A 14,126-nucleotide genomic window follows, 5' to 3' on the forward strand; every position below is an offset into this window, starting at 1 on the left:
TTTTATATTTACAATTTTTTATAAGACAGCATTTATCATACATTTTTCTTACAGATCCTCCAGAACCTCCATCCAACCCACCAGAAATAATGGATGTTACAAAGAGTTCTGTCAGTTTGTCATGGTCCAGGCCTAGAGATGATGGTGGTTCACGTGTCACTGGTTATTATATTGAACGCAAAGAGACAACCACTGACAAATGGGTTACACAAAACAAGACTCAGATTACAACTACAATGTATACTGTGACAGGACTTGTCCCAGATGCTGAATACCAGTTTCGTATCATTGCACAGAATGATGTTGGCCTCAGTGAACCAAGCCCAGCCTCTGAACCAACTGTCTGCAAAGATCCCTTTGGTAAAATAAATATGATATATTTTACTTCTATTCCTAAATTTAAATAAAATTTTTATTTTTGTGTAAACCACTTTGCACTGGGTAAGTGCCTAAAATGATATGAAATGCTAGATTATGGTGCTTATTTTAGAAGCACTGTTTGGGTTTTAGACATCTACAAACTGGCATTTAGACAACCCTATTGCATGAACATCTAAATCTCAATTTCACAAAACTAGGATATAGACATCTAAAACTGAAGAATGTCCATATGACAAGGGTCAAGGGGCATGGTCTGGGCATGTTTTGGGTGGGACTACAGTGGGCCCATTTCAGAAGGGAAATGGATGTCTATGTCCAAAAAGATGGATGTCGGCATTTAGACCTTCTGTCCAAGATGTCCAGGTGTCACAAAGTGCTCCTATTGAACAGTGTTCCACTGAAGGGTTTAAGGGAAGTCACCCCCTTAATCCCCCATAGTTGATGTGCCCCCCAAAAAATGGATGTTCATGTGCTTCCACATAGATATCCGTGTACCTGTTTTGCCCCATTGATATTTTAGATGTCTGTTTTTCTAAAATGGATGTCCATGCCATATGTAACCAGTGCATTAACGTCCATTTCTCCAAGTATTTTTGAACAGGCTCTATGTCGGTAGAAACTGTTCTAAAATAGTAGTGGAACTTCAGATGTCCTGACTTGGACATCTATTTTCCCAAATGAAATGTTGTTTCTAAAATGCTGCTGCACATAACATTAACTTTAGCAAAGTTTCTATGGAAAACAAGCTTAAGTTTAGCAAATAGTCTAAACTAGTTAGTTAGACTAATATAAAGAGATATCATTAGCACCCATTTGATAACTTTTCTTTGTAAATTTAGACAAACCAAGCCAGCCTGGAGAAATTGAGATCACCACTGTCTCCAAGGATAGTATTTCTATGCAGTGGGAGCGCCCTGAAAGTGATGGTGGCAAAGATATCCTTGGATATTGGGTTGAATACCGTCAGTCTGGAGAAACTGCATGGAAGAAGTGCAATAAAGAGCGTCTCAAGGACAGACAGTTTACAATGGGTGGTCTATTCGAGGCAACAGAATATGAATTCAGAGTTTTTGCTGAAAATGAAACCGGACTCAGCAGACCTCGTAGAACTGCCATGACAGTAAAGACAAAACTGACTTGTAAGGGTTTTTTTTTTAATCTTTATTTTTTTTTTTACTATATCCTATGTTGTATATGAAGAATTAAATAATATTTATGACAAACTATTATTTGTTTTCCTGTGTTCTCAAAGCTTATATGTAAAGCTGTGGTCAATTCTGAAATTTAATAGTAGCAGTAAAGTTCGTTTTTGCACTATATTAATTAATAAACATTTTTTTCAAGAGATTGAGTACTTAAAGCTAACACATTGACCAAGTAGTTAATATTCTGCGCTACCACACAGAAAGCTAGCAATCAGGAATGAATTCAGTTTGCTTGCTTCTTGAGATAGTCAGAGCTAGAAGCATTGTAGAAGTGACCCACAATCACTGATGAGAAAAAGCAGGCATTGAGAAACATCACATCCTGGTGGCTGGCCAACAGAACTACAAGCTAGAGAATCCATTTGAAAATTTCCCCAGAAGACATACATGACTTCTACCTCTTCACTGGGGCTCCTCTGTGGTTGGGGTGGTACTGGGGTAATGATGGCAAGACTGACAGTGGAAGTACAAGATGAAAATAAAGACAGAATATAAAACAATAATTGGCCCAAAGACAAAAAATGTGTTAAAATAATGTGGTCAAGGATTAATACTATAAATGAGAGATGTACTTCAATAATAAACAGAACATTTTAAGAATGTTTTCAAATTTTGTTACAGCTGGAGAAGCACCAGGCTTAAGACAAGAAATGAAGGATGTTACTACCAAGTTGGGCGAAGCTGGAAAACTGACATGCCAGATTATTGGACGACCTCTTCCTGACATTAAATGGTACCGCTTTGGCAAGGAACTAATGCAAAGTCGGAAATATAAAATGTCTTCAGATGGTCGCAATCATTCACTGACCATAATAACAGAAGAACAGGAAGATGAAGGCCTTTATACTTGTGCAGCTGTCAATGATGCTGGAGAAACTGAAACTAGTGGCAAATTGCTCTTAGAGGCCACTCCCCAATTCCACCCTGGCTTCCCACTGAAAGAGAAGTATTATGCAGGGGTGGGCTCCACTCTTCGCCTCCATGTTATATACATTGGTCGTCCAGTACCTGCTATTACTTGGTTCCATGATAAGAAACTTCTGAAAACATCTGAAAATATTACAATTGAGAACACAGAACATTACACACATCTTGTTATTAAGAATGTACAACATAAAACACATGCTGGGAAATACAAAGTGCAACTAAGCAACATATTTGGTACTGTGGACACCACTCTAAATGTGGAAATACAAGGTAACTTTTAAACATTTTCAGTAGCTTTATCAACACTAAGGGCCTCTTTTATCAAACCGCGTTAGCAGTCCCTGGTGTGGTAATGCCAACAAAGACCATTCACTTTGAATGGGCTTCGTCAACATTACCACACAGGAACCACTAGTGCGACTTGATAAAAGAGGCCCTAAGGTTCTTAAAAAGCATTTTCTGAAATATTGCACATTTTATTTTATAGATAAACCAGATAAACCAACAGGACCCATCGTTGTTGAAGCTTTGTTGAAGAACTCTGTAGTAATCAGCTGGAAGGCACCAGAAGATGATGGAGGTGCTATGATAACAAACTATATTGTAGAGAAACGAGAAGCCAAGGAAGGTGAAGAGTGGCAACTGGTTTCTTCTGCCATTTCTGGAACAACTTGCAGAATTGTGAACTTGACAGAAAATGCAGGCTATTATTTCCGTGTTTCTGCTCAGAATTTATATGGTATCAGTGAAGCATTGGAAATTCCATCTCTTGTTATCATCAAGAGTCCATTTGGTATGTACTATACTAAGCGCATTCTTCTATACAATTTTTTAACTATATGTGCTATTTTCTTATATCAATAACTTCATTTCATTTCAGAAAAACCAGGTACTCCAGGACAACCAACAGTAACTGCTATTACAAAGGATTCATGTGTGGTGTCCTGGAAACCACCTGCCAGTGATGGAGGTGCAAAGATCAGAAATTACTACCTTCAGAAACGAGAAAAGAAACAGAATAAATGGATTGCTGTTACAACTGAAGAAATCCATGAAACTGTGTACTCAGTGCAAGGCATAATTGAAGGCCTTGAATATGAATTCCGTGTAAAATGTGAAAATCTTGGTGGTGAAAGTGAATGGAGTGAATCATCTGAACCCATTATTCCAAAATCTGATGTAGCAATTTGTGCACCACAATTTAAGGAAGAATTAAGAAACTTAAATGTGAAATATAAGGGCAATGCTACCTTTGTTTGCAAGGTCACCGGGTATCCCAAACCAGTTATTAAATGGTTCCGCCAAGGAAAAGAAATTTTGGCAGATGGTGAAAAGTTCAAAATACAAGAATTTAAAGGTGGATATTACCAATTGGTAATTACAAATGTAACAGAAGATGATGCCACAGTCTATCAAGTTAGAGCAACAAACCAGGGAGGAGCTGTGTCTGCTACTGCCTCTTTGGATGTTGAAGGTAATTATTTCCTTATTTTACTTTGTATATGTTAAAAATAATTGGTTGTTAATCTTGTCATTGTATTACTTACATCAATATTATTTCTATTTTTTATATACAGTTCCTGCCAAGATTCACTTGCCCAAACATCTTGAAGGAATGGGAGCTGTTCATGCTCTCCGAGGGGAAGTGGTCAGCATCAAAATTCCTTTCAGTGGCAAGCCAACTCCAGTCATCACATGGCAGAAGGGACAAGATCTTATTGATAATAATGGGCAGTATCAAGTTATTGTTACAAGATCATTCACATCTCTAGTTTTCACTAATGGTGTAGATAGAAAAGATGCAGGGTTCTACGTTGTTTGTGCCAAGAATAGATTTGGCATTGATCAAAAGACAGTTGAACTAGAGGTGGCTGATGTCCCTGACCCACCAAGAGGGCTGAAAGTCACTGATATTTCAAGAGATTCTGTCAACTTAACTTGGAATCCTCCAGCTACTGATGGTGGAAGCAAAGTCATTAATTATATCATTGAGAAATGTCCCACTACATCAGAAAGATGGATTCGTGTTGCTCAGTCTCGTGAGACACGATACACTGTAGTTAATCTATTTGGTAAGACAAGCTACCTGTTCCGTGTAATAGCAGAAAATAAGTTTGGGCAGAGTCAGCCTTCTGACCCTACAGATCCAATTGTTACAAAAGAAGACAAGACAAGAATGTTGAACTATGATGATGAAGTTTGTGAGACCACAGAAATCAGCAAAGTAAAAGCATCTCACTCATCAACTAAAGAACTGCATGAAAAATTCATGATTGCTGAAGAACTTGGCCGTGGACAATTTGGAATTGTTCATCGCTGTGTTCAAAGTGTTTCTAAGAAAGCTTATTTAGCCAAGTTTGTGAAAGTGAAAGGTGCTGATCAGGTTCTGGTAAAGAAAGAAATTTCTATCCTTAATATTGCACGCCACAGAAATATCTTATATCTTCAGGAATCTTTTGAAAGCCTAGAAGAATTAGTTATGATTTTTGAGTTTATATCTGGAATTGACATCTTTGAGCGGATTAACACATCTGGATTTGAGCTCTGTGAAAGAGAAATTATAAATTACACACGCCAAGTCTGTGAAGCACTTGAATTCTTACATACTCACAACATTGGACACTTTGATATTAGACCAGAAAATATTATTTACTATACAAGAAGAAGCTCTGTCATTAAAATTATTGAATTTGGTCAGGCTAGACATCTGAAGCCTGGAGATAACTTTAGAATTCAGTTTACTGCCTCTGAGTACTATGCACCTGAAGTGCATCAACATGATATAGTTAGTACAGCCACTGACATGTGGTCACTTGGTACCCTAGTATACATACTTTTAAGTGGTCTCAACCCTTTCATGGCTGAAACAAATCAACAGATCATTGACAATATCATCAGTGGAGAATATAGTTTTGATGATGAAGCTTTCAAAGATATAAGCATTGAAGCCATGGACTTTGTTGATCGCCTGTTAGTAAAAGAAAGAAAGGCTCGTATGACTGCTACTGAAACCCTTGAACACCCATGGCTAAAGCAGAAGATAGAAAGTATGAGCACAAAAGTCATTAAAACATTAAGACACAGGCGCTATTATCAGACCTTAATAAAGAAAGAATGGAATTTTGTTTTGTCAGTAGCTCGCATATCATGTGGTGGTGCAATTAGATCTCAGAAAGGGGTTACTGTAGCTAAGGTGAAGGTTGCACCAATTGAAATTGGTCCAGTTACTGGACAGATAATGCACACTGTTGCAGAAGAAGGAGGACATGTTAAATATGTGTGTAAAATTGAGAACTATGATCAGTCTACACAAGTGACCTGGTACTTTGGTATTCGGCAGCTAGAACACAATGAGAAGTATGAAATCAACTTCCATGAAGGTGTAGCAACTATCTACATCAAAGACATTCATAGATCAGATGATGGCACTTATAGATGTAAAGTGGTCAATGATTATGGTGAAGACAGTTCTTATGCTGAACTATTTGTTAAAGGTGTAAGAGAAACATATGACTATTACAGATGCAGGACTGTAAAGAAAGTAAAACGCAGAGTGGATGCTATGAGACTCCTAGAAAGACCCCCAGAGTTTACTCTTCCATTATATAACCGTTTTGCCTATGTTGGTGATAATATCAGGTTTGGGGTGACTATTACAGTCCATCCAGACCCTCGTGTAACATGGCTGAAATCAGGTCAGAAGATCAAACCAGGTGATGATGACAAGAAATACACATTCATATCTGACAAGGGTCTCTATCAGCTTATTATTAATAATTTAACTTTAGAAGATGATGCTGAATACACAGTTATGGCACGGAACAAATATGGTGAAGACAGCTGTAAAGCTAAGCTAACTGTTACTCCTCACCCAGCTGTGGAAGATAATACATTAAGACCAATGTTCAAAAGACTTCTTGCCAGTGCCGAGTGTCAAGAAGGGCAGAGTGTTCGGTTTGAAATAAGGGTCTCTGGCACACCCTCTCCAACATTAAAATGGGAGAAAGATGGCAAACCTCTGTCATTTGGTCCTACCATTGAAGTCATTCATGAAGGCCTGGATTACTATGCTTTATACATCAGAGATACCTTGCCAGAAGATTCAGGGTATTACAGAGTTACAGCTACAAACAGTGCTGGTTCTACAAGCTGCCAAGCTTATCTGAAAGTAGAACGCTTGAAGTATGTCAAGCATGAGTACAAAAGTGAAGAAGAGCGCCAAGTACATGTACAGAAACAAATTGACAAAACAATTAGAATGTCAGAGATTCTTTCTCGGGTTGAACATGTTTCACTGACAGCAGTTGCCCAGGAAGCTCTGCGAGAAGCTGCCATACTGTATAAGCCTGCAGTAAGCACTAAGACTGTAAAGGGTGAATTTGAAATTCAGGAGGAAAAGAGAAAAGAAGAAAAGCGGCTTCGTATGCCGTATGAAATTCCAGAACCTCGCAGACATACTGCAGCTGCCCTTGAAGAAGATCAACATATTAAACAATATGTACCTATGTCAGACATGAAGTGGTACAAGAAGTTGCGAGATCAATATGAAATGCCAGGGCCACTTGAACGAATTGTTCACAAAAGACCAAAGCGTATTCGTTTGTCCAGATGGGAACAGTTCTATGTGATGCCACTTCCACGAATTTCTGACCAGTATAAACCTAAATGGCGCATACCAAAACTGTCCCAAGATGATCTTGAAATCATCAGGCCAGCTCGCCATCGTACACCATCCCCTGATTATGAACTTTATTACAGACCAAGAAGGCGCTCACTTAGTGATATTTCAGATGATGGGTTGCTCCTCCCTGTTGATGATTACCTGGCTATGAGAAGAGTTGAAGAAGAAAGAATGCGTCTTGAAGAAGAGCTTGAATTGGGTTTCTCTGCATCTCCTCCAAGCAGAAGTCCTCCACGCTTCGAGCTGTCTGCTCTTCGCTACTCTTCACCTGGAGCTCTTGTAAGCAGAGAAGAAGACAGAGGACTGAAATACAGAAGCTATCATATCCCAGCTAAGGCTGAATCTGGAATAAGTTTTTCAGAACTTCGCCAGCGTCATGATAGGGCTGCATATAAGCCACCAAAGCAAAGGCAAAGGTTGATGGATGAAAGGGAAGATGAAGAACTGCTTCGTCCATTTACCGCCTCACAAAGACTTTCTGAATATAAAAGACAGCTTGAGCATATGGAGGAAGAAGAAAAGACAAGAGTGAGAACAAGAAGAGAAAGAGAAATAACTGAAAGAATATCAGATATTGAAGAATTTACAGAAGCTGAAGAGGTAGTAAAAACACATGTTCGTGAAACATCTCCTCCAGTTTCTAGGTTGTTAGGTAGAAGACGATCTCTTTCTCCAACCTATATAGAATTAATGCGGCCTGTATCTGAGTTAATTAGGCCGCGTTCACGACCTCCTGTTGAACAAGAAACAGAGAGAAGATCCCCTACACCTGAAAGAACTCGTCCACGTTCACCTAGTCCTGTCTCTAGTGAAAGATCACTCTCCAGATTTGAAAGGACTGCCAGGTTTGATATCTTTTCCAGATATGAGTCAATGAAGGCAGCTTTAAAAACTCAGAAAACATCAGAAAGAAAATATGAAGTTTTGAGCCAGCAGCCTTTTAGCTTGGATCATTCTCCACGTGTGACTTTAAGAATGCGCTCTCACCGTGTGCCTATTGGGCAAAATACCAGATTTATTCTAAATGTTCAGTCAAAACCAACAGCTGAAGTTAAATGGTATCATAATGGTATTGAAATTCAAGAAAGTGGTAAGTTCCACTTTACTAATATGAGTGGTGTTTTGACCTTGGAAATCCTTGATTGCCAGCCTGAAGACAGTGGAACATACCGTGCCATGTGCACGAATTACAAAGGAGAAGCCTCTGACTATGCAACATTAGATGTTGCAGGAGGAGCGTATGCTGCCCATACATCTCGACGAAAAGATGAAGATGTACCAAGAGCTGTTTTACCTGAATTAATAAAAACAGAGGATTATGCCTTTTCCTCATTTAAGAAAGCATCTGCAATTGAAGCTAGTTCAGAAATTAAAGAAGTCAAATCAAAGGTGACAGAGACAAGAGAATCTGTCTCATATATTACTGAAGAAAAGAAAGCTATTACAACAGAAGCAAAGGCAGTAGAACAAAAGCTTGTGCACAGGAAATCTAAGACTACAACACCAGCCAAATTTTTAACAAAACCACAATCTCTTACTGTCTCAGAGGGTGAATCTGCAAGATTTGCTTGTGACATTGATGGTGAACCAGCACCAACAGTGACTTGGTCGAGAGCAGGTCACACTATTGTTTCATCTAATCGCTATCAAGTTACAACAACAAAATACAAATCTTCCTTTGAGATTTATTCTGTTCAACCTTCAGATGAAGGCAGCTATACAGTGCTGGTAGAGAACTCTGATGGCAAACAGGAAGCACATTTTACTTTGACAATTAAGCGGGCAAAGATGGTGGAAAAAACCGTTACTTCACCACCCAGAGTGAAGTCTCCTGAGCCTCATGTGAAATCTCCAGACCACACAAAATCACCTGGAAGAGTAAAATCTCCAGAACCTGATAGCACTCACCCAAAAGTTAAGTCTGCGGCTGGAGTCAGCACATCAAGTGAAAGAGTAGAATTACCAACTACTGCTACTCCTAAGATAATTCAGCCGTTGAAAGCAGAAGTTCATGAAGATAAAGTAAAATTCACATGTGCAGTTGAAAGTCCTCTTTTAAATGTGCAAGAAATTTCATGGTACAAAGACGGCAAAAAATTGAAGGAAGGCAGTCACTACCATTTACATGATTCAGCTGATGGTATCCATGAACTTAAAATCCATGGTATTACAGAAGCAGATCAAGGTGAATATGTATGTGAAGTTATCGGAGAGGGAGGTGCTTCCAGAACTGCCTTGCAATTTGTTGGTCCAACTTTTAAGAACATTTATTCCCAATTGATAGACAGAACTGAAACTGAAAAAATGATTCAAAAACCAGCTTTAAAGCCAGTGATTACTGCTGGTTTAAATGATATGACTGTATCTTCCAACACAGTTGCCAAGTTTGCTGTTGAAGTGACAGGAGATCCTTTGCCAACTGTTTCCTGGACCAAGGATGGAAAGGTACATTTTCTTATCGTGCATCCTGTTATTTATTAAAAATTAGAAATAAACTGGAGCTGAAAAATCATTTTAACATGTTTTTGCAGGCTATCACACAAGGGGGAAAATATAAAATATATGAAGAAAAAGGAAAAGTCCACTTAGAAATTTATAACACAGATGTTTCAGACAGTGGGTTATATACATGCACTGCAACCAATTCTGCAGGATCTACAACTTCAAGCTGCAGCTTAACCATCAAAGGTATGTTACTGTTGCATTTTAGAAATGTGAAAAGCATTTTTAATTTTAATGTAGGCATATATGTGTTTGTTTACCTGACACAGCACATGGTACTGACCAGCGGTGACAGGCAAATGATAGTGGGAAAGTGGAGAAGACTTGAGAAAAATCAGGAACGCTGGATAGTCATCAATTGCAAACACACTTTATTGCTGATTCTTGCATATTGTATGTTATTGCAAGAATCAGCAATACAGTGTTTTCACAATTGATGACTATCCAATGTTCCTGATTTTTCTCAAGTCTTCTCCACTTTCCCACTGTCATTTGCCAATCACGTTCTCTGTGGGATTTCTTTTGGGGGGTTTTCTTTGCTTCCACTGACCAGCAGTGAAACATACCCATAAAACTGGGATTGTTGGTCATTCTTGCTATTTGAATGCTGAGTAATGTTTTCCTGAAAAACAAATTTAGAAACTTATGCCTATGTTTACTAAGAGACGCTATGGGTGCGTTAGCGTTTTTAACGTGCATAAATGGTTTATGCACGTTAAATGCTAACACGCCCATAGAAATGTATAGGCGTGTTATCGTTTAGTGTGCCTTAAATTTTCAGGCGTGTTAAAAACGCTAACGCACCTTAGTAAACATACCCCTTAGTATTTTTTCTAGTGTTCAGCAGAATACCATGTAGGAAACCATATTCTACTGGCTCAGAATTATTTTCTTTAATTTCAGTTCTGTAGCACATTTAGACCCTAAATCCATTGTTTACAAAAAGAAATTTCAATAAGCTCCTTCTTTCTACAGTAGTGTGTTGTGTAGAGCACCTGCTCTAGATTATATCCTATTTTAGACTATTCACGACTAACTGCAATTATCTTAAAGTAAAAAATAAAATACAATAAAAACACTATTGATCGTGAGTTTCATCCATAACAGCATAAAGCTCTGTCTGTGACCAGTATGCACATACCCTAAAAACATGTTCAAGTCTATAGTACCACATGAAACCACACTTAGAAATAACTATATAATTTTCAATTTGCAGATGTTTTGTGTAGGTTGTATTTTTAACCTTCAGGAAAAACAGCACACATCAGACCATTCATCTTTTCTTTAGAATAGAAAAGAAAATCTAGAAAAATATAACAAGGTTCATTTTCTATAGCAATGGGTCATAATTCAGATTTCAGAAGAACCACACTAAGGTGCCTATTTACTAAAGTGTGGTAATATTTTACAGATACCACAGGCTAACTGCCAAAATTAACACACAGTAACTGCAAAGTCTCTGAGTTAATTCTAGGGGCCAACCCAACAATATGCCATTCAGTTAACTCACAAACACATTCTTTACCACTTGTTAACAATGGCAGATAATATCATGCAGTAAGATACACCTATTAAGGTGGCACCAATAACTTACCTACCACATTATAATAGATAATATGCATTGTTATGCTTGTCTGGATCTTGCCACATCTGGGTAAACGGAACCAATGTTTCAGCCATCATATTCTGGCTTTCTTCAAGGTATGCTGTGAGGTCTGCAGTTTGTCTTTATATAGTAGGTTGTCAAACCTGACTGGTTGAGTTTTGAGGTGAGTGGTTTCCTCGGGAAGGCAGGAGAGTCCATGGAGCACAAATTTGAATTTTGGCAGCAAAGTTCATTGGTCACAAATTTAAATTTCGGCAGGAAAATGAGACAGGAAATTTGTTGGAAAAGTTTTTTTTTTGTTACATTTGTACCCCACGCTTTCCCACTCATGGCAGGCTCAATGCGGCTTACATATACAGGTACTTATTTGTACCTGGGACAATGGAGGGTTAAAGTGACTTGCCCAGACTCACAAGCAGCTGCCTGTGCCTGAAGTGGGAATCGAACTCAGTTCCCCAGTTCCCCAGGACCAGAGTCCACCACCCTGATTCAGGGGTGGGGGATTTCTATAGGTCACATTCTGAAACTTTGACAGGGTGGAAAATATGTCCTTTGCACTAGCCTTTTTTGCTAGTCCTTTTTGCACTAAGCATCTTTTTAATGAGCCGTTGCCATGCTTTGTTTAAGATGAGCCCGTTGTCTCCACTGAGATTACTTGGGTGTCTTGCTATCTCTTGGATTCTTCTCAGCCACCAATGATCTTCTTTTTCTAAGATTTTTGTGTCCTCAAATTTAATTATATGTCCAGTTGTTTTAGCTTGGAGGTCTACAGTTGATTTTTCCGTGTTACTGAGTTTGTGGTTTCTCATATGCTCTTGTAGCCTTTCCTCTACAGTGCGGCCAGTTTTGCCAATGTATGATTGGCCACAACTGCATTGGATTTTATAAACTCCAGAGGTTTGGAGCAGATCAAACCAGTCCTTCACCAGTGTGCTGAATTCTGTTCTGATGTTACTATTCTTTACCTATGCAGTCCATCACTCTTTGGACATAGGAGAGCATGATACGTTTTTGTTCTGTCACGGGGTCTTCATCTAGTGGTTGTTGATTATTGCTGATTTCACAGGTTGCATTGTCCAGACGTGTTAGGGCTTGAGAAGTGGCCCTTCAGCTGTAGCTCTTGGCTAAGAATCTGCCCCAGAGGATGATCTTTTCTTTCTGAAGGTTGTCTGGGTCTCAAACTCTTAGCGCTCTATTCACTAATGCACATAGGACACCTCGGATGGTGGTGGGAGAGAACAGATAACATGCAGTAACTATCTCTGATTAATTGTAAGGCATATTCCCTACCATTTCAAGTTAGGAAGTTAGGACAGAAATTAGTGCATACTAATCACTATGGTGGCACCTGCATTATGGCGTTCCTTTTCTTATATTTATATAATGGTTTTGATTGTAAACTGCTTAGACCTGCAAGCCAGAATTAGTGGCATAGCATGGTTTTAAATAAACATAAATTTCAAAACAGGCAAAACTTCATCAAAATATCCAATGTGTTAAAAGTCTAAAGAACAGAAGAATATAAGTGTTTATAGATCTTATTCTCAAAATAATTCTCCAAATTAAATAAATTACTTTAAAGAAGGAGGAAAAAGACCTCATACCTGGCAGCAAGGACAATTAAAAGCTAAATGTGACAATTAAAAGCATAGGGCCCTGTTTACTAAGCCGCACTGTAGGCGCGCTAAATTTTTAGCATGCGCTAATGCTAAAGATACCTATATGGGTGTCTCTAGGATTAGCAAAAGGTTAGCATGCCTACAGTGCAGCTTAGTAAACAGGGCCCTAAGCGCCTTATATCACGTTTTCCAAAAGATTCTTTAATGTTATAATAATTAAGACTGTGTTTCAATACATCATGACAAAGAAATTTTACGTGCAAAATAATCAAAAATTTAAAAAATTATTTATTTTTAATTTTTTTTATTTATAACCATTTAAATTTTTGCAAGTGATAAAACAACTTGCCAGAAATACAGAGAAAGTAATATATATAGGAATTATTTCAGGCAGGTAATTCTATTCTCTTCCTTAGACCACTAAATAGGGAGTGAAACAAGAGAAGATCAATTAAACAGTAAACAGAAAAAAAAAGTGGTATTAACCTGATTATCCCCAGATATTACTATCTAATTCATTATTCCACATTGATCATCTGGTTGGCTTCTTCAAGGCCAATATGGTGTAGAGTCAAATCATTTCATTGAAAACATACTTATTGTCCAATATTAGTTAGAAATAATACATCTGATTACATTCTTTCTCTTTTAAAAACCAGAAGTTATTTAACAATACATATACTTAAATCTCTAATTCAAATCCTACTGATTAAAGTAAATCCCAGTTTTCACAGGCTTCACTCCTTTTAAAGTAATAATTGAGGAAATATTTCTGAGGAAAACGTTAGGAGTCATACCCGGAACTCTGGGAAAAACAATAATCTCGATATTAATCATCTATAATAATGTTCATTTTACAAAAATTTTAAATTTAAAACAAATAAATTATGAGAGTTTTGAAAAGGAGGTTTTTTAAGACTGATGATAGGGCTGGAGTTCATTAAAAGTTGGCATAAAGAAATTATCACTTGCTGCCACGCTAGGACATATGAGCTCTTTTCCCTCCTTCTTTTAAATAATTTGTTTGATTTGGAGAATTATTTTGAGAATAAGATATACAAACATTTATGCTCTTCAGTTCTTTTGGGGGCCCTTTAACTAAGCCGCATAAGGCTCTACGCGTGCCCAATGTGCGCCAAAAATGGAGTTACTACCCAGCTACCACGTGGTTCTTGCAGTAATTTCATTTTTGGCGCATGTCCGAT

At 38.0% G+C, this 14,126-nt stretch overlaps 1 protein-coding gene across 1 annotated transcript in view; it reads left to right on the forward strand.

Moving 5' to 3' along the window:
• TTN (titin) overlaps positions 1–14,126 on the forward strand; it is a 470,266-nt gene that overhangs the window by 448,600 nt on the left and 7,540 nt on the right. The window contains exons 296-302 of the mRNA XM_030210848.1: positions 55–360; positions 1,221–1,520; positions 2,208–2,783; positions 3,001–3,306; positions 3,394–3,987; positions 4,091–9,639; positions 9,726–9,882. Coding sequence (XP_030066708.1) covers positions 55–360; positions 1,221–1,520; positions 2,208–2,783; positions 3,001–3,306; positions 3,394–3,987; positions 4,091–9,639; positions 9,726–9,882 — 7,788 coding nt within the window. The remainder of the gene's footprint in view (positions 1–54; positions 361–1,220; positions 1,521–2,207; positions 2,784–3,000; positions 3,307–3,393; positions 3,988–4,090; positions 9,640–9,725; positions 9,883–14,126) is intronic.

The sequence above is a fragment of the Microcaecilia unicolor genome, chromosome 7, assembly GCF_901765095.1.
Source record: "Microcaecilia unicolor chromosome 7, aMicUni1.1, whole genome shotgun sequence".
NCBI classification, from domain to species: Eukaryota; Metazoa; Chordata; class Amphibia; order Gymnophiona; family Siphonopidae; genus Microcaecilia; species Microcaecilia unicolor.